At 46.4% G+C, this 26258-nt stretch overlaps 2 protein-coding genes across 3 annotated transcripts in view; both read right to left on the reverse strand.

Annotated features, from left to right (window-relative positions):
* On the reverse strand, positions 1–23462 carry LOC104375210 (transcriptional enhancer factor TEF-3). Of its 2 annotated transcripts, none has more exons than XM_009981501.2 (10): positions 23397–23462; positions 22621–22683; positions 17705–17839; positions 16821–16864; positions 15301–15356; positions 14389–14519; positions 13236–13409; positions 4711–4851; positions 2132–2284; positions 1–114 (listed from the first exon to the last, which is right to left on the reverse strand). In XM_009981501.2, exons 3-10 carry the CDS (start codon positions 17813–17815, stop codon positions 1–3), a joined length of 924 nt encoding a protein of 307 aa, XP_009979803.1. In that variant the 5' UTR covers positions 17816–17839; positions 22621–22683; positions 23397–23462. The 2 variants fall into 2 exon arrangements, with proteins under 2 accessions (XP_009979803.1, XP_086466810.1); XM_086610684.1 differs by having other exon boundaries at positions 2093–2284.
* The window catches only part of LOC147528939 (transcriptional enhancer factor TEF-3-like), a 20451-nt gene continuing 16807 nt past the window's right edge, over positions 22615–26258 (reverse strand). The window contains exons 3-4 of the mRNA XM_086610780.1: positions 23386–23461; positions 22615–22732 (exon numbers count right to left, since the gene is read on the reverse strand). Coding sequence (XP_086466906.1) covers positions 22615–22732; positions 23386–23461 — 194 coding nt within the window. The remainder of the gene's footprint in view (positions 22733–23385; positions 23462–26258) is intronic.

Raw genomic sequence — 26258 nt, forward strand, 5'->3', positions numbered from 1 at the left:
CTAGTCCTTCACCAGCCGGTAGATGTGATGCTGGGCACCGTGGTCACTAGTTGACACCTCAAAAACATATGCTATGCACAGCAGCGTCTCCTGTGTGTCCCTGTTCGTCACGACCTAGACAGAAAAAGGAGAAGAAGCTGAGATGGCATCTGCTGTTCCTCTGCTTACATAATCCAACACGTTTAACACAGAGCAAAATGTCAGTAACAGAAAAAGAACAGTGAAGCACAGGAATGATACACAGCTCGGCCACCACAACCCCCAGGCTACGTGCCCACACGACCACGCAAAGCACTTTGGCAGCATCAGGACTACAATGCAGTGAAGAGACAGGGAGCTGAGCAGGGTCCACAGCAGAGAAAAGAATGCTGTGACCAAGCAGTGACCACATAAGTGGAAGCAGGTCCACCAGCTCCTCTACTCTCCACCCCAACGTTGCAGATTCCAGCAGCCAGGTGGTGTTTAACAGAAAAAATCTCTTTTTTGCTCTGTGTGCTGGGTACAGAGAGGCCACCACCTCCTGTGGCACATCCACTCCTGCTCACGTATGCGTTGATGTACCACAGCCACGAAATCTTTCCCTCCATCTGCACCTGCTTGTCAGTGGTAGACACAGACCACAAGGATTATATGGTACAGGATTGATTCTGTTATGCCTCCCACTCCGTACACTGTAGAAGGGAGTTTGTGCCACAGCAAAAGCTTCCAGTAGTTCTCTCCTGCTGGAGGAGACACGTTTTTATCAGCAGCAGCATCAACTCAACTGCAGAAGAAAAAAACGTACCAGCTGGAGGCTTGAACTGTACCAAAGCCCAACTGTTCATGTGAAAACAGAAAGAAGGAGCTGTTTTCAAATTTGATTATTAATTTTAGCAGCCTGAGTTTGGTCTAGTCTGTTATCTTATTTCATGATTGGGTTTGCAGCTGGGCTAACCCTTCTCCTTTCTTCTGGAGGTGGTTGTGAGTTACACACATCCCAGGTGTGATAAGTCACCAGAGCCTCTTCTGAAAAACGGGCTCTGAAATCTTGGACAACTATATCCAGAGCAATGTGCCAAAAAAAAAAAGATAAATCACGCTTGTGGGATTAGGGGTATGGAAGCTCAAGAAAGGTTCTAGAAAAAAAATATAATTAGATTTGCTTCAGAAGTTGGTCGAAGGGACTGAGGACAGGCAGCATGCCTTGCACTGAGCCTACCTTGGTATCCCTTGTGTGACGTTAATGATGTGAAGACATTATAAACCTTATTTTATAGCTGAGGTACCTGAGCCACAGGGCAGTGAAATGAGTTGCCTAAACTCCCACAAAAACTCCAGGGGATGGAATGAAGACCACTGGATTTCCATTCTTTCATACAGCCTCTAGCATCTCTTCTACTTACCCAGCCCCGAGTTCTCTGGCTGAAGATCTGTGATGCGTCTTGTAGAGGCGAGCACAGAACTCAGCCCATTAGGAAGATCCACCTTTTCAGTGGTCTTTGCCCTCTTCCCAAATTTAGGCTGTATCTGAGCCTGGAAAGGCTCCTGGTATAACATAGATACTAATGCACATCTAGTTGCTGTAGCCTTGTAGTAGTGCCCTACCTAGATGATTCATGAAGATCTTCTCCCAACATACCCCTTCCTTTACGTGCCTTCATATTCTTTCCAGGTTCAGGATGGTCCTGAGGAAACAACTTTTTTTTTTTCTTTTTCCTACCTGGTCAGTGAAGAACTCATCCCATGACAAAATTATCTAGCCACTTAACAGTGTTCTTGTGGTTTTTTACCTTGCAAAAAGGGTCGGGGCAAAGAAAAGACCTCAACATTCATCCAATAGTGGAAGGAGCTTTTCCTTCACTGACTTTTGCATCTCTCTCCTTCCTGTATCTCTCTGCCTCATGACTATCTCCCTTTATCTTTCTTTTTCCTCCTCTCTTACTCAGTTCTCTCAAATTCTTCTGCTGCTTCTCTGCATGATTTACTGTCTCTAGAGCTCCATAAATGGTCTTGAGGTACAATATACGTGAGAGATACTAAGTTCAATTAGACACTGAGCTGTGAAAAGAAATCTGCTTCGACTCACACCAGTGAACTCCTGCACGGAGCTAACATCTTTCCAAGCTCCAAGGAAAACAGTTGAAAGTCCCACCTGTAAAATAGTAAAGTTCTCCAGCACGCTGTTCATCATATACTTCTCAGGAAGGTGCTTGAGTTTATGAATGAAGTTTATCATGTATTCACAGAGAGGGGAACGGTGGATGCGATAGGAATAGTGTCCGTTTTCGTAGCGTGCGTACTCCGTCTGCAATGGAAAAACACAAAAGGGGCACCTGGGGCTAATGCTGTCACGTTGGTCACGTCAAGGCACTCAGAACAAAGAAATTACAACGGCATTTTCAGGTCTTTATAGAGCAAAGAGCTGAGTAATCATTCCTCTACAGTACTTCGCACCAAGGTCAGTCTCCTTCAGCTCTCTAATTGCTTCGGATTGATTGCTCTTCTCGTTGGAACAGTGGGTTCCAGTTTACGAGCAGCAAACTGCCAAGGAGCTGTGTCCTGGTTTTGACTGGGACAGAGATCATTTTTCTTTTCAGCAGCTCGAAGAGCTCTGTGATTTGGATTTAGCCTGGGATTCGTTGTGAGAAGAAGGCTGACAGCACACTGATGTTTGCAGCTGGCACTGAGACAGCAAGGACCTTTCAGCTTCTCACCTATTTCCAGGGTGCAGGAGCACAACAGGATAGGGGGGAGCATGGCCGGGACAGAGGGGCCACAACTCCCCTTAGGATTTGAACTGAGACTTAGGATCGAGGGCCAAACTGGCCAATGGAGTATTCCATATCATGCAGCGTCATGCCCAGTATATAGGATGAGGGTTGACCAGAAAGAAGGGCCGACTCTCCAAGTGTGCTCTCGCTCGCTAGGATTGTGTGTCAGGACTTACCTGTTTCGGGATTGTTTGCCAGAACAGGACAGGTGTTACTCACCAAGTGGTGAGCAATTATATTGTGCATCACTTGCTTGTACATATTAATATAATTATAAATATATATATGCATTCCTATATTATAATTATTACTGCTTTTAATTTCATAGTATTATTATTATTAAATCATTCTTATCTCAACCCACGAGTCTCCTTCCCTTCTCCCCTTTACTTCTCTTCCCTGTTCCCCGGGGATGGGGGAGGCTGAGCGAGCGGCCGTGTGGGGCTCAGTTGCCGACTGGGCTAAACCACGACAAGCTGTGCAAGTCCCCATCCCTGGATGTGTTTAAGAATAGGGTGGATGATCTACTTGAGGATATGGTTTAATGGGGATTAGGGATGGTTGGACTCGATGATCTCTAAGGTCTTTTCCAACCTAGAAATCTATGAAATCTATGAAGGTAACTAAGAGGAGCAGACCAGTTGTCAGCTGTACTATGGTCTGCATCTCTACTGGAAAAGTACAAGGTGTGGGTAAACTGAAAAAGTTAAAAACTACGATTTTAGCAGGACCAGGAAGCTCCTGGTAATGATGGTAGTTGTATGCTCAGGATGCTTCACAGCTGGAAAGGACTAAAGCCTTCTGGTACCCGTGAGAGAGAACACAGTATCTCTGCTCCCCCTGAAGACAGGGTCTGGCCAATGTTACACAGAGGGATTATTTTGTTCATGTTCACATCTTAGCCTCTATTTCACCTTTCTTTGAACAGGAGCTGAGATTGGATTCTGTCGTTTCACAGCAGACCCTTAAATGCCCGTTACCTCCTGCCACCCCAAGAGCTTGGTCTCCTTTTCTTTTCTCTTTTTCCTCCGGCCTGTCTATCCCATCACGCAAAAACATAACCAGACTTCGGGCATGTCTATTAAATGACTGGTGATGGGTCTTGGGGAAGGATGTGGCTTGAACTGACTGCTGATACAAGAACCCCTGATGTTCTGCACACAGCTGCTTCTCCTGCATCTAAAGGCTCCTTGAGAAAGAAAGCAGCAGGACACGGGTCAGAGTAGCTCTTTTAGCAGCTGAATGTGGCATCAGGAAGAACTTCTTCCATGCCAGACATATGCATAATTATGCAGCTCCACTGTTGCTCAAGCTCTAAGCGTACAAACACCAAGGTAAGCCTCATAACACCGTAAGACTGCAGTCTGTAAATTATTACAGTCTATTAATTACTGGCTATAGTCCAGAAATGACCTATTTAAAAACACTGATGAGTGAGGTGTTGCCCATTTCTTTTCACCTTTCTGGACTACAAAACAAGGGTCCAGCTTTCCTAGCTTTTCTTTCCTCCGCAAAAAACCCAGAGAATCACCAGAGCCGAGAGTCTTAAATACTCATGTCTTCATGTATTTGCTCCATCCCTGAAGACGTTCAAGGCCAGGTTGGACGAGGCCCTGAGCAACCTGATGTAGTTGGAGATATCCCTGTTCCTTGCAGGGGGGTTGGACTAGATGACCTTTGAAGGTGCCTTCCAGCCCTAACCATTCTATGATTCAGAAAGTGAGACTTAAGGAAAAAATAGCCAACGCTACCAGACCTTTGAGGAAGTCCTGAGATAAGGCCATGTTGCAGGCTGGAGCAATATTACACCTGTGTGTCTCAGAAATAACCTATGGCATCACCACCCTGACAACAATCATGGGATACATTATTTTGCCTTGAGATATATGCAGGATGCAAATACTTGAAGCGACAAAACAGCAGCCAGAGAGAACTTTGCACCCAAGTGTCTGCTCCCTACCTCCACTTTCTCCACCACCTGCTTTCCAAAGGAACACACTTTGGTGGAACAGGTAATGACCATGTTCTCTGGGCTCTCATATTGGCTGGAAACGCCATAGAAAGATCTGGATTCATCTTCAATATTGGTGTTCAAATCAGCCTGCCAAAAAAAAAAAAGACAAGAAAAACAGATCGTTACCAATAGATGGTTGTGGTGTTTTACCACCCTTACCTAAAGGGGACTTGAGTAGCCAAGACTGTAAGGTACTGGAGTGTCCACAGCTCCTTAAACAAATCAAGGTGCATCAAGCAAGCAGAGGAAACCTGAAGAGTATACACTGAAACCCAGTTCCTGCCTCATAAAACGGTGCTGGGGATTTGCACCCAGCTTGGGGACATCTGCTGGGATGTCATCTTAACATTAAAAACATAAGAGACAGCCCCTTGCCTTAGTGGTATCTATCACCACCACCGAACAGTGCCAGGACAGCAGGAGGTTCTCACGAAGCCCGTGGAGAGCAGCCAGGTGGGCACTGCAGAGACAGAGCGACGCAACGGGCAGGCGAGACCGAGCTGCCTCGCTACGGAGGAAAAATAAGGATACAGCAAACATAACAAAGCTTTTCCACCCTGGATATGCACGTAAGGTGAAAGAGATGGAGAAGAGAGAAGGAACGTGTGAGCAGACACACACGTTAGGCTCAGGTACTGTGACATGAACAATGTGAGTAGATAGGATGCAACGTAAGGAATGCAGGGTGCTGATGGATCCAGCCCAGTTCTGCCAGAACACAAACCCATCTCTGTTAGCAGCCACGCTTTTCAAATGTGGGTGCCCGAGGTTGGCCAGCTGAAGCCTCACGCGGGGACCGAACTCCTAAAAATCCTGGTTGTCTGAAGCTTCCTTCCACCAGGGGTCATTCAAACCCCACTTAGGGGAAGAGGCGATTCCCTGAAGCTCTGAAAACACAAAGGGTTCCTGGGAATTCTATTCTTCCTGCTGATCTGAGGGAAACAGGAAACTGAAGAAAAGTGTATTCCTGCTCCAGAGGACCCAGCATGGCCAGGACTGCACTAGATGCCATTCCAGCATGGTTTCCTTAGGCTATGTCAGTGAAGCTTTTTTTAATTCGAGGTCTAGAGCACGGCTTAGGAGAAGCAATGCTGGCCTTGGAACCTCAATGATGAACCTCTCTTCTCTTTGCTGTACAAAATACCTCTCTCTCCTCTGCCACGAGGTAATACCGTTGGCATATTTCTCTTCAGTAGCCATTTCACAAGGCACGGGCACTACAGACTTAATACTAATTCAGGTTGCCAAGTGAATTATTATGGTCACGTGGAAATCCTTGCCATCAAATTTTCCCTCCTCACATCATGCAGCTACTTTGTTTGCACCACTGCATCTAATTGCACCTATTGCACCATTTTATCCAACACATGCACATGTACATGCATTCTGGTTCAGGTTTTTATGGTGTTACTGTAATACCCATTTACATGTCCGTGCAACTAACTATTGTTTATTTGACCCATACTCCAGCTGTCTGAGTAAAGATTAATTCCTTCCCTTCTCCAAAGAGGAACTAGACTAGGAATATTTCGCAATATTGTTCAGCTATTTACCTTTGGGGTGATAAACATAATGTATGGACCCAACTGCACTTTTCCAAAGGAATTGTCCCACTGAGGCAAAAGAACAAAGGGTCCAGGCTACACAAGCTTGGCTGGACCACTGCTACATAAAGACAGTGGAGGCCCTCGCTGCAGAACCAAACGTTTTCAGGGTCTCCCTAGTAAAGTCCAGGTTACGTTCCCCTAAACGCTTGAAGGCAAACTAAAAACCAAGTGCAGTCAACACAAGGCAAAGCAGAAAGGTGCTAGTTCCACTTCATGAGGAAAGCTTCACTAGCCCTAAGAAGCCACTCTAGGTGCCTCCACAACTTGGCAAGTCTCCCATCAGAAGACCAGACTGTAGAATTTCACAGCTAGTTAATATCTAATTAATCAACATTAAACTATTTGGCAGTAGGCAAAATTCTGGTAATACTACTTGAGTTGAGCAGTCATTGCCATTCACTAACATTATGCAATTATAACAATTCCAGGTTCCTGGAAGCTCCGTTGCAGTGAAGCAACGGGATCGTGTTGGAACTCCCTGACATTTACACTGCACCTCTTACTCTAAAGCACATCCCACATTATGGGCTACGACTGTCAGACATGTCTTAGGGTGGCCAGTCAACAAGAACTGTGCACCCACCTCCTTCTGTCACCTCTGAAAACCTCAGCCCGTAAACGCACACACATGGAATTTCGGCAGCTCCAGGGAATGACAGGAGCAGATAGCTGAGGGCTCCAGTCCACGCTTGCAGGAGAAGGGAGCTGCAGCACCTCAGATAGATAACTGCTTATTTCCTTACTCATAGCTGCCACTTCCCACCTTCTCATGGAAGATACTGCCCCGGCCTCAGAGATTTTTTAGCACACACATGTCTGCTCTTGAATTATTTGCGACCTGGTTTATCCATGTAAACTGAAAATGACAAGGAGGTACATGAATGTGAGACCACGGAACCACTCCGGAGCCAAAGGCCAATCTGGTCGCCTACCCTGCTATGGAGATGATTGCTTCCTAAAGGGAGACAAGGCAGAAAATTGAGGAACAACACTGTTATCTGCCACAGCCAAATTAACTTCTAAACGTCAACTGGACACTGAGATAAATTACTAATGGATGCAGTTAAACCTCCCGGGTTTGCACCAGGATAAAAATCCTACTGCACATCACGGGGTCTCTAATGGCCAAAAGAGACACTGCTTTTAATGTAACATCTGAAAACCCAGATTCCCATGAGCTTCTCGCAACACCCAGGCCATCAGGACTAGAAACCACATTGCTGCTTTGGGAAAGGACTCTTCCTTTCTCTTCCCGATCAGAGTTTCTTTCTCTGAAGAAAATCTGGTGCCAAAGCACGCCCAAATCCTGGGGTGAACACCCAAGAAAGCTCTGCTTTACTCTGTCCAGCACCCTCCATCCCTCAAAGATGCAAGGGAATAATAGCGACTACGACTTAAAGGAAGTTCATCTTCCAGCACTTCATCAAGGAGGAAGGCTCATCTTCACTTTGTGGTCCAGGCACGTGTGGACTTGTTGAACACATAACGGAATGCGATTCAGACCTGGAGATGGGAACCTAGGCGCCTCAGCTCCTCACTGGCAAACTGAGATAACTCTTGAATAGGTTCCTCACCCCAGCCAAGGCAGCCGAAGGAAATGCAGTCAGGATTTAGGAAAGTCCATCTCCGACAGGCTGAGTTGCCTTGCCCCCAGGCTCCTACTAGCCACCACCAGCAACAGGGTGGGACTGCAGCAGGGGCAGCAGCAGCGTTCCGGTGGTTGGGTGGTGTCCAGCACTCAAACAGCTGTTCTCCGTCTCTTCAAGGGCAAAGACCAAATGGACGAGGCATAATTAGAAGCTCAATCTGAGACACGAGCCACCAACCGAGCCACGCTACTTTTTCTGCCACCAACCTTTACTTTAAACCTTTACTTTTTTAGCCACCAACCGAGCCACGCTCTGGCTTTCCGTCCAAGAAGTTCCAGATGCAAAAAGCTGTGCACATTCCAGCGTAACAGCAGCCTGATGTGTTTGGGATGCATCCAACTTACTGTCCAAGCTCAGCACAGCTGGTGTACCTGTCCATAGCTTGCCTCAACACTTCCAAACATACTGAAACTACAATCACCGGGGTATCTGTGATCTAGCACATCCCAGAGACCTACATATTGCATGCAAGAGAGCTGATCTGCCCGTTTTGGGGAAAACATCTGAGATTTCCTCCTTTCCTGACAAATAAGCAGAATTTTTAAATACCTACAAGATTTCTAGATGGAAGAGAAGGGATTTGTTCATGGAAGGGCACAGCGACCCTCAACAAGCTAGTATTACTTTTGAAGTTGTTTGGTTGTTTTTCAAATCATATTGGTGGTCTGAGCCTCTTAGCAGCTCTGCTGAAAAAGCTCTGAGTGTATCACTCAGCTTCTGCAACCCCAGGAAAGAAACACTTACAGAAGAGTTGGCATTCTGCACCGTCCTAACCATATACCAAGCCAAGATTTTTGTCTGATCTTTGGTGGGAGTGAGTTTCACAACTGATTACCGAGAAAAGCCTCGCTCCCACTAGGATGAGGCCATGAATCAGAATTTTCTGAAACTCTTCACGAAGGGAAATGTGACCTTTGATAATCAGTCTTCAGCTTAACCGAGGCTTTGAAAAGCAATGATTGGACAAGAGTCCCAATGGCATAACACACCATGAGAAACCATAGCTTGCTGCTATCTTGCTCACAGGTCTCATGTGGTCAATGGAAAGGAAAAATTGTTTAAGAACAGTCCAAAACTTGTGCCACTGCAGCTTCAGGCTCTGAGAAAGAGTCAAGGGGAGAGTTTCTGAGCTAGCCAAAGACAGCAGAAGGCCTTGCCAACAGTACAGGTAGCTGTGACTCAGCTAGCCCCCCAGGATTGTGTTGTTTTGACACCCAGCTCAGACACCAGACAGATTCCATCAGCAATCCAGTCTTTCAATCTGTTTTTTGCTGCCAACAATCTCCACACTGTCAAATGCTGTGGGGAATAACTTTGGTGAAGGAAGTGCCATGGACAGAGTGCCCTAACATCAGGTAACGACTGGTGAGAAGCGGTGCTGGTGACTGCAAGTGAAATGAATGGGCTGTCAGATCCATTCTCAGAAAAAAAAAACGTGCAAAGATCATAGAAATGTCTGGTGCTGGCTGCTGTCTTGTCTGCTGCCTCAGAAGAAGTGCCAAGGACAGAATGGACATGGAGACCCAATGACCATCTCCTTGCTCTCTAGGCAGGTTCTGCCAGGCCAGGATTGAAGGCACACAGTGGGCAGGGTGCCAGGGGGAATTTGCACTGCTGCTGTTTTGACTGGATCCGCTTGGTGCAGGAGAGAAGCCAAGTGCAGGACAGCAGTCTCCAGCTCACCCCTTCAGCCCCTTCCACAAAAGTAGTTTTCATTTACTGGAAAGAAAACATTCGGTGATTTGACTGGTCCAGCTTGCCTATCACCGAGGAAAAGAAATTACTGCACATATTCATCGCTGGCAGGAAAGGCATCCCAAGCAATTCCCCTCATCCACCCCTCTGCAGATGGCTGCTCTGAACAAGGTACTGCCTGTCCTGAATTCCTGCTTCGTCATTTTCCTTCTATCTTCCACCCAGAGCCTCACAACTTCTGAAAGCTTTAAGATGCACCACTCTACTAACGTGCAAAGCCCCGAAAACGCCTCTTCCCCAAACTATTAATAACGATGCCCAGAGGAGGAGTTCATGGGGAGAACCAAGTAACAGGTGGCAGAGATAATATTACGCTGCAAAAGAGCAGAGCTGCCACTGCCCATGTGTTGGGAGGCTAATGTCTTCTGTTCATTGTCGCGTGCTAGAATGCGCTTGGAGCACAGAGAAATGTCACACAGATGTCACACACAACCTGCCAATCCAAGCCCGAGGGTTAGTTCATTGTACCGAACTCCCAACGCCAAAAATCAAGGAAGAATAGCAAACATTGTTTATGTTTCAAACTAATCAGCTTTTAGCTATTGTAAAAATAACTTAAAGCACCATTGAACGAACAGGAACATTTCTTTCTCAGTCCCACTAGATCCTACGTGCTATCAGTGATGTCAAGAAACCCCAACCCTGGTGCAGACAGTTAGGCTTCTGGTGCACTACAGATCATCTGGTGGATCCAATGCTTAGTGCAGCAACGGCACGTTCCTGCCTGAGGTTCTTCAAGCCTCTTCTTTGCTCCATCCCTGGAGACGTTCAAGGCCAGGTTGGACAAGGCCCTGAGCAACCTGATCTAGTTGGAGATATCCCTGTTCCTTGCAGGGGGGTTGGACTAGATGACCTTTGAAGGTCCCTTCCAGCCCTAACCATTCTATGATTCTATGATTCTAAAACTACACGTACACAAACCCAACTTATTCAATGCCTTGATTTTTTAAGTCTTTGTCACCTGCAACCACCGCTTTGATTCGGAGCCATTGCAAAAATCGGTCACACCTTCATGCCTCAAAGCACCCTTTCAAGTATTTAACTCTACTCACCAAGTTCAACGTTATTGGTAGTTTGCTTTTGCATAATCCTTTTATCCTAAAATATTGCTATAAAGTCAACAGCGTACGATTTGCTTTATCCGACACATCTTTGGACATCAACAGCTGTCCAGAGCCGTCAGGCAGCAAAATGAAAAAGCACTCTAGCATATACTGTTACAGCAGTAGAAAAATGCAGAGGGGCATAAAAATCTCAGCTGAAATCTCCTTTTCTTCTGTTAAATTGTTTTTTAAATCGTATTGCCTTACCTGTGAAAAGTGTTTATTGGTGGGGGGGGGTTGCACTACACACAACTGCACTGAGAAACAAATACAAGAGCGAACGATTTACTTCTTCAGAGCTTTAGCAGCTTCCATTGAATCAATGACTTGACTTGTAAACTTTAGCTTGTCTCTAAGTGACAACCTGTAGTGTTCCCACCAATAAAACCTGCTGTTAACTCCAGATGGGATTCGACCATGCAAGGGTACCACAAAATGAATCGGAAAGTCAAAATATTAAACCAAGCCCAGAAATATCACTGTCATGGTCAGCGTGCAGATGCAGTGCCCCAGGGCATCACGTGTATGTTGGTATAAGCGTGTTTCAAATCCTGCGTCACATCTCTTGATGCAAGCTGAGTTGCAGGGAGATGATACCCTCTGAACACCAGACACCTCACATGGGCCCAGAAAGAGTCCAGCTTAAAGACATCTCTCCACTTAAATCCTCCAGAAGCCTGACTCAGGTTGGTCTGACGTGATGCACAGGCCACATTTATCCCTCTGATCTTAAAAAACAAACACGGACAATCCTCAAACCCAACCCCGCAAGCACAAAAGCACATTAACAGTTTGGAAAAACAAAATTACAGTTGCTTCAGATCGCAATCCCATAATTATTTCTCTCCTCTCCAGTCAGGGAATTCAAAGTGGTTGATTCTCTCTACGTGATGTCTCCTTCTAAGCTGTTCCTTTCGGCTCCCGAAACTTCCGAAGCACTTCAGGGTGATACCACGCAGGAGCCACCGCTCTTCGCCTCAACGCGAAGACTTTCCTGGGATCCCTACCCTACTGCAGGAAGCACCTGTCGCAGCTCCTACTTTTCCAAGGACCATTTCTTAGACACTATCCCCTCTTTTACTCTTTTTCCTTTCTTCTGTCACCTCAGACTCCTGTTTCCTTACCCTGGCAGTTCTCAGTAAGGCAATCGCTACCCGGATTTTGTCAAAGGATGCCCTTCTCAGCAAGGTCCTGCTGTCTCTTCCGAGTATTTCTCTTCCACCCGGAACAAGGCTGGTCTGTTACTTTTTGTTCCCACCTTCCCAGGCAGACTTTATTCTGCTCTGACAGAGGCTAATTCCATGAGAGACCCAGCTCAGCAGCACACAGTGTGCCGGCAACAAAATGATGTGCCTCCAAGAATCACCACCAACCAACCTGGTGCTCTGAGCACCAGGCACTTGAACAGCAGACTCTCAGCCAACATTCTCCAACGTAGTTCTGGAAAGGCTAGGCTTGGGACAGCTGGGAAGTTGTGTCTCAAGGCACTTAACTCCTCCTTCTCCTGAAAGCACCAGTTAAGAGGCTTTCTAGTGTCAGCTTTTATGGAGAGTATGAGATACAAAAGCTCATTTCTCATCATCTCTCTGACCTGGGCTTCAATTATACATGGTAAGCTCAAGGTGAAAGGCTCCAAATCCCATCACACATTCCTTCAGCCGTCTAACATGCCACTGCCCCAAGTTGCTCTGATTTTTCACCTTGCAATACCTGCGATAATATCCATCACCAAAACTATTTTGTTTGTACCCTGAAGCTCAATGGCACAGTTTTTGCAAATTTCAGCTAACACAAAAACCCAAATTCGGTGAAGCAGGCTTTTGCCAGGCTGATTTCTGCCAACTTATCAGAAGTTATTTCAGTAATCTATCATCAGCACAACCCAATTTCATTATATGTCTCTCTTTTATCTGTCCTTGTGCCTGCAGTACACATGCATCTATAAATTTTTAGTACTTGGTTAACACAAAATGCAGCTAAGGAGATAGAAAAACATTGCCTCTGACCGAGAAGTTACTCAACATGGAGAGAAGTGAACACATAAGAGTATGAAGAGAATAATAATTTCTTCTGAATTCTTCTCTTACACGCAAATAAAGATTTCAAGGGCCCAAGTCGCCACTAGCAAATAAAATTTCCAGACACTAGTCAAGACCAACTCTAGAGATGACATTGTGAAAGGTATGTCTTGCTTCTTGTGCAGTCAGGCAAAGATCTCCAGTGATCTCCAGCATGAAGTTGCCTGCACAGGGAAAGTTTGCTGGCAGGCAGCAGTCTTCTAACAGCTAGCGAGGTCACTGCTTTTAAAGTGAGAACTTCACAGCAAAGAGGTACCCTACAAAGGGTCCTTCCCTTACCCAGAATTTGACGAGGAAGAAGGCATTAGCTGGCCCCCTTTCAAAGAGCTCCTTCAGGCCCCCTTTTTTCTCGGGGAACTTGTCATAGATCTGCCGGATATCCACTGCCTCGAGGTATGGGTCACTGTAGCTGGGGCTTGACTGCCCAATGTGCACAAACAGGTGTTTGTTATACTGCAAGAAGAGGAAAAAGGTGGCGTGAGGAAAGCGTCAGCACACACTGAACATTCGTTGATTCTTCGCAGAAGACTACTCGAAGTCACTGAGGATTTGAAAGCACTTTCTAAAAAAGCAGAAGTACCAGCAGAAATATCTCTGCTAACACCAGCTCATGCTGCTTTTCTTTCCTATCAATACATCCATGCTTCTTGCTTCTTCTGAAACATTATTGTTGTTTTTTGGTTTTCCCTACATCCACTCCTAAACCATGGCCTCAAGCTGCTGCTATACACTCTGAAATAACCTGAGATACGGAGTGCTACCTGTCACAGGTCACTCAGTCCAACATCAATGCTCCTGTCCTGTGAAGAGCTGCCTGAAATCCCACAGCAAGGTCCCAGCCAAACACTACCACCTTTTCTGAACTTCCCTGCCTGAGACAGAGGAAACGTAATGAGCCCATCACCAACGTACGTCTCAAGGTGCAGCATCACAAGGTTTAGTGAGACAGGCAAATCTTACTACTCCTAGTTTATAGGTGGCACCATGGAAACACATTGATGCAAACTCATCCCAGTTGCCCCCAAATTTAAGTTCCCAACACACCAGAGAAATACGTGGCTTCGTGTGATCTTACCATCGTCTGATTGTGGCTCTATCCTCCAAGGCTGGACGGGACAGCTAGCACAGCCCGGCAGAGGCTGTACCACTGTCTTCACGACCTCAGGGCCGTGAGCTCTGGTGTGTGAACATCCATGACTCTGGAAAGGGAGGCCAGAAGCACATGGCACAGAGCTGGCTACATCGCTATAGGCAAATTCTAGCCTCTAAGAGAAGGATATCTTGTGTTTCCCAAAGATTGCTTTCTAGCCTCAGTAGGGCAATGAAGCGAGTATTTCCATACACATACAAGTAATATAACATATCCATGATGAATGGGAGCTACCTGAAGACCAAAAACTAATGAGGGGTAGAAGTCAGGTGTATATCTTACTGTGTCTTGGTCTTGTTGTTGTTCCAAGAATGCAGAGAATTCTAACATCCACAGTTTGGAGCTGGCAACCCTTCGTCCTTGCCAAGCTGGTGCTGATGGGGAAGGCGAGAGGCCAGCAGGAGACTCAAACCCTAAGCACACAGGATTTGCATAACAAAATTTAGAAAGAGAAAAGTTGGTAACAGCTTTCCAGTAGAGCACCCGTTGTCAAAGCTGGCTAATTACATTTTCTCATGACTTCAGTCATCATGCAAATATATAATTCACAAGGTCCTCACTCTACCTGTGCTCTAAATGGCTTCTCAGTTACCCTCTGCTAAGACGGCACTGCCAGGGTTGGTACTGACGTAAAAGACAATCCACCTGGTTTTGACACCAACGAAAACATGTTCAGCAACCTTAAAAGGACCTAAATTGAGCCCTAAACGAGCAGTGAAACAAACTGCTTCAGTATCAGAACGAAGCATCGCCATGACCATGACCATTAACCTCTCAAAATGGGGAAATGGAGAAGGTAAAGACGTTTGTTGTTCCACTTCATGAGAAATTGGAAAGGCCATCATGTTATGAAAACAGTGTTCCAGTACATGCAGCACAGCGAAAGAACAGTAGAGACGCGTAAACTTTTATTTTCTGCTGAGGCAGGAGGAAAAGAAACTCTGAAACGACCAACCCAAAACAGGAAAAAACGTTTTTTAAAATAAAACACAATTAAAAAGCTTCAGCTGTTCAGTAAAAGGATAGGAACCGGTGATAAGGAGAAATTATATAAAAACTAATTTTAGGCTCACTGAAATATTTCAATAGATACAAATATTTTTTAAAAACTTAATTTTTAACTTTTTTGAAGTGTTGGCTACTTTTGAAGTCAGAAAATAATTTCAAAGCAAGGAACTACATTTCCTTACCTACCTGGTACTGGCAGCGGAGGCTGTACAGCATAAGGTTGTTGGGAAAAAGGTTTCACGCTACGGAAGTACACAAAGAGAGACAGTTAAAAAAACCCAAACCAAACCAAAACACAACTCGTTTATCCTTTTCTTTCAACTGCAGAGAGATTTAGGTTTCTGCAAGTGGATACAGGACTGGGCTGGATGCCTCTCGGACTTTTTGGCCCAGATTCAGAGATGTTCAACACAACTAAACTTTGCTTTCAAGCCAGCTCAGCTCCCTTTTAACACCACTGTCACAAAAACCAGGATCTGCAGACGTCGTCCGACGTGAGGGGTGGCAGCTACTTCAAGCTTCCAGAAGAACCTCTCACATGGATGCTTCCCTGTTCACTGTCAAGCTAAAGGCATAAAATCTACTTTTGATTTCTCCTAGGGTGGCTTCCATTCTTTTACTAGCCATTTTTCCCCACAAGGTATTTTAATAGCATTCGTTCCCTGATATGCTCCACAAACATCAGGAACAGCCCCACAAGAGAGTAGGAACCCATGGCTTGCATGAAGAACATACTCCCTTCCAGCTGCTTGTCCTTAAATTGGCTGAAATTGCTCCTGGGAGGTTATGTGCTAAAAAGTGTGTCCCCATACAAACGGAGGAGCACTGGCAAGCGGAGCAGCCCGAATAATACTCCGACACAACTACATCCAGGGCCATCACTGGTGAACAATCAGCCCATCAAAAGGCTCGTCTCCGCACTGGGGCAGGGGAGCCCCAGTAAACCCCTCAGAAGAATAGGGCCTTGAGAGCCCCCCTGCCTGGGTGCCGGCACACGGGGAGACACGGGATCCCGGGGCGGTACTGGATGGATCCACGGAGTAACACAGCTTCACCCTCATCAGCCAGAGAAGGGTAATGGATGAGGCTGTCGGTGCTGTTGGTATTTGTCTGAGTGCTGAACGTGGTCTGTGCTGGGTTTGTATGTGCGTACGTGTGACGTACATGCATGTTTGTGTGCGTGCCTACCAGGAACACGCGCTGGTCCTCACTCCTGCTGAACGTGGGAGCATGGAGCTGCAGCAGCCTCACCTCCATCAGGCTGCTAGATTGAGCAGCTCCCTAAAATAACCCATGTCAGGCTGCTTGAGTCGTGGAACACACTAAAGGAGTGTAATTCATGTTGAAGGTACCGTATGAAGACGTACTTTTTTTTGGGGCAACCTGGTGTAGTGGAGGGTGTCCCTGCCCACAGCAGGGGGGTTGGAACTGGATGATCTTTGAGGTTCCTTCCAACCCAAACCATTCTATGATTCTATCTATTTACGACTACTTAAGACCATCTATGTAATCACAATAAACCCTCAAGACTCTAAGTTTATCTTCAACCATGGGCCTGAAGTCTCAGGTCCAAGATCAGTCTGAGAGCAAAGACTACGTTATCTTAGCGTTTTACAAATCTTGTAACAGCCAACGGTGCTCCTCAGGCAGCGCAGAGGAGGCAGCAGAAGCGCCCGCTTTGGATGCTCACGCAAAGGAATACTCACTCTTGGGAAGATCCAGCTTGGCCCGGCAAAGCCCCCTGCCAAAACTGCAAGAGAAACAACACACAGGCAGAAGTCACCACTCTTGGGACAGAGAGGAAAAGCAAGGCTTGCTCCTTCCTGAGGAAACAAACTGCAAGCTCACAGACTTTTAGAGATGGGAGCGAGCTGTATCTCTTCTTTCTACCTTCCTGGTTTCTTCCTTGTGGAAATACTGACTAGTCTTCTTTTTCTTTCTGCACAATACTACCAGTGACATGCAAGCAACTGGCCCGATACTGGTTTCTGATGTTAAATACTACGTATGCGCCTTGCGCTTCCATCTCCAAAGCTTCAGAGATGCTCGCGCTCTTGGAGGGACCATTTTCCCCAGGAGAGCTCCACGGCAGTATTTTGGCAGAAATCAATGCTCGATAGAAGCTCACCAGGCCCAACTCAAAGGTTAGGGGATGCTGACGGGCTTCTTCCATTCAGGATTTCATATCCGTGACCTAAGCGTTCAGGATGAGCTTGGGAATGATGAGCTTGAGAAAGGGTCAGGACAGCCCAAATGGTTTTAATCAAACAAGATCCTGGACTAAGAAAGTGACACAGACACCTAAAAATATTTCAGGCAGCTGAAAACCCAAAGTATCTGATTGTTCTCTCACTTGTGTAATTTTTTTTTTTTAAAAAAAGCATATCATGAAAGTCTATTGTTTTACATCAGTATGTGCAAAGAATCAGACCCAAACTGTTGAAGCCATATGACAGATTTGCTCTACAAAGACAATGCCTTTTGGCCCATTCTTCCTGATGTTCTCAGGATTTTCCCGAGCAGGTCCCAATACCCTTTCAAACACTGAAGTGTCTTCAGCCCAACTCCTCCAAGACGCTGATGCACTCACCCCAGAAACAGCAGGGTAGGCTGGTCGTGGGAGACCAGGCAAGGCCATTTTGCTGTGGAAGGCAGTTGCAGAGATAATCTGGGCAGATGACATTGTAGCCATACTCTGCATGGCTTTATCTTTAGCTGCCTGATCCTACGGGCAAGAGTAGAAACAGAAAAAAAAATAATTATTATAACGATAAATTGCCTGGTCTAACGCTGCATAATCAGGGTTCTCATCAACTTCTTTGTAGAGAACGAGCATCTCTGAAAACCTGGGCAGCAGACTCACCAGCCCTAAGAACTCTTCAAAGCATGTACATCTTTCAGACATTACTACAGCTCCAGATGTGAATAACCACCCTTTCCGAAATGCTGGGATCACTGGTGTAAAGACTGCCAAGCATTTATCCTTTCTGTCTGAAGGCTTTTGGCTGTGAAAAGTACAATCCTGACTCTTGTATTTTAATCATTGGTAAAAATATTCAATGCGAAAGACTCTTGCTTATGAAAAAATAAAAGCAAGCTCACAAAAGGAGTGTGTTGTCACGGCTGCGAAAGGACTACCTCGATTTGGGAATGCATTAGTCTCAGGAAGAGTCGATCGTTTTATCCCCACCCCTAAGGAAACAGGAAACCTTAATAATCACCCGGGCCACATATGCAAGGACACGAACAAGGTGGACGAGAAGCTCAATATGAGCCGGCAATGTGCTCTTGCGGCCCAGAAGGCCAACCGCGTCCTGGGCTGCATCAAGAGGAGCGTGGCCAGCAGGTCAAGGGAGGTGATTCTCCCCCTCTACTCTGCCCTCGTGAGACCTCACTTGGAGTATTGTGTCCAGTTCTGGAGTCCCCAACATAAGAAGGACATGGACCAGTTGGAGAGGGTCCAGAGGAGGGCCACGAAGATGATAAGAGGGCTGGAGCACCTTTCCTATGAGGACAGGCTGAAAGAGTTGGGGCTGTTCAGCCTGGAGAAGAGGAGGCTCCGGGGTGACCTTATAGCGGTCTTCCAGTACCTCAAGGGGGCCTACAGGAAAGATGGGGAGAGGCTGTTCAAGAGGGCCAGTTGTGACAGGACAAGGGGTAATGGTTTTAAAATAGAGGGAGGTAGATTCAGATTGGATATTAGGAAAAAATTTTTTACCATGAGAGTTGTAGAACACTGGAACAGGTTGCCCAGAGAGGTGGTGGATGCTCCATCCCTGGAGACGTTCAAGGCCCGGTTGGACGAGGCCCTGAGCAACCTGATCTAGTTGGAGATATCCCTGTTCCTTGCAGGGGGGTTGGACTAGATGACCTTTGAAGGTCCCTTCCAGCCCTAACCATTCTATGATTCTATGATTCTATGACACTCCTTTTTGTGTCTTAACAGGGCTGTGGGATTGCACAGGTTTTCACAGGCCACGACAGTGCAACAACTGGGAGGTGTGATGTATGTTGAAAACAAACAGCATCCTACGTTTCTTCTTCCAAGGAATACACAGACGAACAGCAGCACTGCCCCACCTTCTACCTTTCATCCTACATAGAATCATAGAATGGTTAGGGCTGGAAGGGACCTTCAAAGGTCATCTAGTCCAACCCCCCTGCAAGGAACAGGGATATCTCCAACTAGATCAGGTTGCTCAGGGCCTCGTCCAACCTGGCCTTGAACATCTCCAGGGATGGAGCATCCACCACCTCTCTGGGCAACCTACAACTCTCATGGTAAAAAATTTTTTCCTAATATCCAATCTGAATCTACCTCCCTCTATTTTAAAACCATTACCCCTTGTCCTATCACAACTGGCCCTCCTGAACAGCCTCTCCCCATCTTTCCTGTAGGCCCCCTTGAGGTACTGGAAGACCGCTAAAAGGTCACCCCGGAGCCTCCTCTTCTCCAGGCTGAACAGCCCCAACTCTTTCAGCCTGTCCTCATAGGAAAGGTGCATGGCCCCTGCAATCAGCCTCCTTCCTTCAAACACTCCACATTTATCCACGACATCACAACGGTAATGCCACGGATGAATTCCTGGCTTGGAGGAACTGCTGAAAGCGGTCAACTCTTGCCGTCTTCTTCAGGAATTCCGACTTCTCACTTGGATTCACTGAACTGCAGTGAGTTCTCACCCTTGGCTCTCCATTCCCTCTAACCCCTCCGCTTTCTCTAAGGTTTTCTGAAGTTCAAAGCCCAGGGATTCTGATGGACCTAACACAAAACCACTCGGAGGACACATAACAAAAGCTCAAGAATAAATGATAACATTTAAGTGGAATGATCAGTAGGAATGGGCAAAACTTACATATCTTCTTTTTTACACTATCTGTGACTCCTGTTAGCAGCATTCAAGTGAAGCAAAGGGAAACATTTGAATTGCTGAGAAAGTTCCTAAGGTTCTCCAAAGCTATGGGAAAATTTTTCCAGAAGCCAGTTTAAATGATGCTTTAGGGAATACTTTAAAGATTACCTACAACATTTTTTAAGGCTAAGGATTCTTTTTCTGCTTTTTCATGATATACATAAGGACCTTTTCCCAGCTGTCGTTGCAGAAAAGGATTTTTTTTTTCCTCCTCTTACCTTTTCACTGAAAAAAGTCGTACTTGTCTACCTGAGTTTATACATGATTTTACGAGAAAGCAGCATTTACTTGTGCAAGTATTAAAGTAAAAAAAAAAAAATTAACAATTAAGAAGGGAAAAGATTTTATCTATTAACCCCTGTTGTGTTTTTCTGTTTGCTTTAAATGCCTGACAAACTGCTGGCATGGCAGATGTTTTTGTACAAGACATCTCCTTCCTCTTTCAGCTAACAGCTCTTATTCATTTGTATCGTGTTTCCACATTAAAAAAAAAGAAAATGAAGCTACAAAAACTTTTACCAAACATTTGCAACGTTTATATTTTCTTTCATTATTCTCAAAACGCATCATAATAATAATACCACCACCACAATTTCCCTCTTTTTCTTTAGTAGAGGGGATAACTCCTAGCCACCCAGGACATGGAAAACTACTGATTTCTGGGAATGGGTTTTTTCTCCAAGTTTTACCCTGGCTTTCCCACCTCTCTCTGTTATAGGCACATGGCACACGTAGAGAAGACATCCCAATTAATGTGCAGACAGTAGTTTTACAGTAATTGCTCTGAGAAGCCAGCGTGCAGCTGCTCCGATCTCCAGGATACGACTATGAAAACGTAAATTCACTACGGAAAAGCAGCGGTGATGGCAGAACACACGGCTACCGGCAGGAACGCGGGAGGAGGGCAGCAGCTTTGTGATTTCATTTCCTCGCTCTACGAAAACGGCTCGTGCAAGCAGAGCAGCAAACGAGCCGAACCGGTGCTGCGGACTGGCCTCAGTGGGCAGCCTGGTGGCCACGGCTCACCGTGGGCAGCCGGGCAGAGCTCCAGCATCACCCGCGCCGGTGCCCACGGAGAAGCGCCGACGGCTCCGTGCAGCTCCCCGGGACACCGAGCACGGACCTGCTAAGTGGGAGCGGGCTCGGCTGGCTGCCTTTTCCATCATGCCAAACCCCAGGAAGGGAACCAGGCTTATGGACACAAGCAGCTGTAAATCTTTTAACACCCCGGGCAGCTGTTGCTTCCTCCCCGCTCCCACTCGCCTCTCCAGCAGCCCCCCTCCCCCTGCAGCACCACTTAGCAGCACCGCGGGTTTCCAGCTTAGCTGGAATGAGCCCGCTGTGACTTGTGCCTCCTCCTCGTTAGGGGAGCAGCTGGAAACACAACCGGCTAACGAGCGACGCGACGGCGACAGCGCGCACGAAGATGGAGCCAGGGCTGGGATGTGGGGGTGCAGGCAGGGCTCAGAGGTAATCACTGCCCGCGACACAGATGCATGCACCAGGCGAGACTGAGCAGCAACCAGCTCGCCACCAGTCTCATCTCTCCCGGTGCCCAGCGTGGAGCTGCCCGGACAACCAAGAGGAAGCACAGCCGGCCACTTAGCAGTCAGGGCTGTCAAGACCCTCATCATCACCTGAAGCATGGAAGATCAGGGAAGCGATGGCTTATTGCCATACCAAATTAAGAAGGTTAGCATGCACCTTCCTCCTCTGGCTGGCTCGGTGATACGTAAGAAGGACCAGACCTCACATCCTGCTGGGCAAGCCCTTTCTGGATGGCTCACACCCTAACAGGGGACATTGTGCAACTGTCACCCATAAGCTTGACCTTCTTGACGTTTCTGGCAATTCAGTCTAAGCACAGAAACCATCTCCCTGCTTCAAATCCGAGTGGAAATAAATGCCAAGAGGTGTCAGTTCATTAGTGTGATCTTAGAGCTCTTCCTGTAGCAAGGAAAACACAGATTTGCTCAAGCAAGTACTCAACCACTTTGTTTCTCCTTAGCCCAGGCCTCTTCAAATCAGTTCTGAATTAACCAAGGGGCAAAGTCTATTCAGCTGGCACCGTTTTACCTGAGAAGATGCCAGCTGGCTTCATTGCTTCCTCTCAGTGACTATGCCAGCTCAGAACCTTTTCTCATGGACAACTCCACATCACTACCACTAGCAGAGGTGGAACTAGCACTGCAGTAAGCGTAAGGCTACCCTTTCCCAAGGGCCACCACAGAACCAGGGACTGATTACTGGTCATCATTTGTCACCATAAACCCCTCCTTCTCAGAGGAACACTCTCTGCGTGCTCCCAAGTCTTTCAGACTTGGATGTCAGCAGAATAAACTGGAGGTAGAAATTAGACACATAAAATTTAAACTTATTGTTTCTTTATTCTTTAAACAGAATTGCTCCAGATGTCACAGAGCTACAACACAAGTGTTTGCACAACACTTCCTGGGAAGTACCTTTTCCTCCCCTGCTTACTGCAGTTCAGTGGCTCATCTCACCCCTTTTTAAGGCTATTCAAAGAGGGAATGGATGAGGGAACCGCTGACCTAGGGGGCTCGTGTGATATGTTAAAAGACACCCATCATACCTTGAGCTTGGCTTGGATCTCTCTAGCTTTCCGCCTTGCCAGGACCTGGATGTGACTAGATACCTGCATGGAAAGACAAAATCCATCTTCATTCCACAGGAGTACTTGGTAGCTGCTTGAGAAGTAAACGCACTTTAGGCACCTTGTGCAATAGGGAGGTATTTAGGGTTGGGGGGAGTGGGGTTGAGGTAGCAATGAGATACTTTTCCGAACGTAACTGTCATGGAATGAGTCGGGGGACCAGCAAAGATGAGCTGTTTTAAGGCCTTTTCCAGTTCAAATGGCTTTATCAAGCCAGAGACCTCCTCTAAAACTAGAGAATCCATCCTTAAATCTAGGGACTGATAGTTCTGATCTCTTTGCTCCTCATCTCGGCCTCCTTTGGGGAGAAGGGAAACCCATGTTCCATATCCCTGACTCTCAGAACTTCTCCATATCTAATATGGGCTGAAACGCATCCTAGAATAATTTAGGTTGGAAGGAACTTCTGGATGTCATCCACCAACCTCCTACCCAAAGCAGGTCTAGGTCGCTCAGTGCTTTGTCCGGCATAGCCTGGACTCTCATTCCCACATTAGAAAGATTTCTTTTCTCATCCTGTGTGCCAGGTATTTGCAAAATCATCACCGCTCTCCATCTGTTTGGGCTGAACAAAGAATCTTCATACAGAGGACCGCTGATGGTCACTGAAACGTTCACTGGTAGACCAAACAAAGCCTTCATCTTGTCGAGTGGTCCAAAGAAGCTAATGTTTACAGGGAAAACTTCACACTTACCTGTTTCCTTGTGCGTGTTTTCCCTGTTCTCAGCTTAATATAGCGGGCAATCAGCTCATTTCGGCCTGGAACAGAGAAACAGTGCGAACACAAGTTGAGAAAGCTACGGCCCCAGGGAAAAGAGACACAAGGGAATTACCCATTTATAGGGATCAGCAGTGGGATGATACTCTGTCACACTATTTTCTGTCTTCAAAAGGTATTCGTTCATTCACATGGTGGAGGTCTGAGTTTTAGGAGCAGAACTTTGAGCTGCAAATTCTATTTCCTAGCTTGCATCCGTATAGCTTCAAATTACCAATAAAAAGGAGAATCGTACGTTTTGCTTAATAATTACATTAGCACAGTGTGTAGAAGTTGTAAACATGGATCAAGACTGTCAGTACAAAGAAAAAAAAGGAACGCCACTCACTCTAAAACACTCAGAAAGGCAAGGAGGAAGATCCTCACCTCCTTGGGTGATCCTGGAAACCGTTTCCAGATATGTGAAGGACAAGAAGGTGACTGAAATTATCCACAGGGATTTATGAACAGGAAATCATACTTGGCCAATCTGATAGTTTCTCTAGCGAGGTGACTGGCTCGGTGGATATCATGACTCTAGAAAGGCTTTTGACTCTTACACAACACCCTCATAGGCAACCTGACAAAGTATGGGTTGGATAAAGGGACAAGGACATGGACAGAACTGGCTGAAGGAATGGGATCCTGGTTGACAACGAGCTGACAATGAGCCAGCAATGCATCCTCCTGGCACAGAAGGCCAACAGCATTCCAGGTTGTGTTAGGAGGATTGTTGCCAACAGGTCAAGAGAGATGATCCTTCATCTCTGGTCAGCACTGCTGAGGCAACACCTGGAGTACCGTGTCCGGTTCTGGGCTCCTCCACACGACAAAGATGTGGATGTACTGGAGTGAGTCCAGCAAAAGGTCCACAAAAATTATGAAGGGACTGGAGAATCTTTCATATGAGGAGGGGCTGAGGGAGCTGGGACTCTTCAGCCTGGAGAGGACTCGGGGGGAGTTTTTATCAATGCATATAAACACCTGACCGGAGGCAAAGAAGAAGGAGCCACCCTCCTCTCAATAGTGCCCAGTGACAGGACTTGAGCCAATGGGCACAAACTAAACCACATGAAATTCCATCTGAAAACAAGAAAAAGAAAAAAAAATACATTAAAAACCTACTTAAAACTGTCTTGATCTCAACCCACGAGCTTTCTCATTTTCACTCGTTCGATTCTCTCCCCATCTCACCGGGAGGAAGCGAGCGAGCGGCGGCGTGGGCATTAGTTGCTGGCTGGGGTTAAACCACAACAGTCCTTTTTGGTGGCCAACGTGGGGCTCGAAGGGGTCAAGATAACGACAGGTTTGATTGGCATGTGCTGGATGGAATCTGTAGCTGTTAGTGCTGTTTAGCTATTAGCTTGCCACGGGGCTTGCTTACCTTACTGTAATTAGAGCTCGTTAGTGGCTGCTTTTTGCTTTCCCTGCTTGCCCTGGTGCTTATCATCTTACTCTGCTCTGCCCAAGAACATTCTGATAAGAGCCACAGCGATGTGCCTGGGCTGGCAGGTGGCCAGGGCATCACTGCTGTGCCTGTGCTGGACAGGCTGGAATTCCAGTGGGAACTCAGGTTGAAGGGGCTGTGACCTGTGGAGAAGTTCCCGTGGGAGAAGGACACCCTGAAGCATCTGTGCTGCAGCATCAGTGGCTGTGCATGATGGTCATGCTGGAGTACCTCAAAGCGTGTGGCCATGGATAAGCCCAAGACAGAGCAGGTACAGCCCTGGAGGGACTGTAGCCAAGTGTAAGGAGGTTTTTTGGTTTGGTTTTTTTTTTTTGTGGGTTTTTTTTTTGGTTGGTTGGTTTTGGTTTGTGGGGTTTTTTTAAATGAGATAGGAATAATTTCATAATTGGGGGGAAAAAATAAAATAAAAAATGATAATGATAATAGAACATGTAAAGGAGTGATGCTCAGTACCATTGCTCACCACCTGCTGACCAGGGGCTAGCGATCCCGAAGGCGAGAAATATCAAAACAGCAATCTCAGAAGAGAGACAGAGACCTTCCCAGCCAACCCTCATCTATACACCGGCGTGACATGGAATTCTCATTGCCCAGTTTGGGCCCATTTCTCCAGCTATGCTCCCTCCCAGCTTCTTTTGCACCTGCGCACCGGCAAAGCATGGGAAGTTGAAAAATCCTTGATTTCTTAGCAACAACCAAAACCATCAGTGTATTATCAACACTCTTCTCATACCAGATCTCGTACTAAATCCACAACACAGTGCTATTCTAGCTACTAAGAAGAAAATTAACTCCATGCCAGCCAAAACCAGGACAGAAGTGCAAGGCTGTCAGGCATCTTATATGGCTGCAAGTGTTCGAGGAAACAACTGGGAGGCAACACCACAGCTCTTGAAAAACGCAGTGTTTTCTATGGAAAGTTTAGGGGCTGAATGAAGAACCTGGACATTAGGACAACAGACATATCAAGAAAGCAGGCAGTGAAAACAGGTGCGATAAATATTCCACGAGTTTAATACTCCATAAAAAAAGTTGCCACTTGTTTTTGTTTTAAACTCTTGTTTAACTCAACTCTGGAAGAAAATGAATGCAAGGAAGGACTCCATGCTGGAGATGGACCGCTCAACCCTTTAGGGAAGGGCTGGCAAAGCTCCTAATTCCATCTGTTCTGAAACAGAAGAATGTAAATGTCCATGACTGCATTTAGGCCATGTTCATGAAACACAACCCAAGGACACACAGGGATGGGAAAGCATTTTGCATTTACAGACCTTAATCTTTTCCTAATGGTGCCACTACAGAAGCTCTCCTTATTCCCCTGGGAGAAGAAT

The sequence above is a fragment of the Tauraco erythrolophus genome, chromosome 4 (assembly GCF_009769465.1).
Source record: "Tauraco erythrolophus isolate bTauEry1 chromosome 4, bTauEry1.pri, whole genome shotgun sequence".
NCBI lineage: Eukaryota > Metazoa > Chordata > Aves > Musophagiformes > Musophagidae > Tauraco > Tauraco erythrolophus.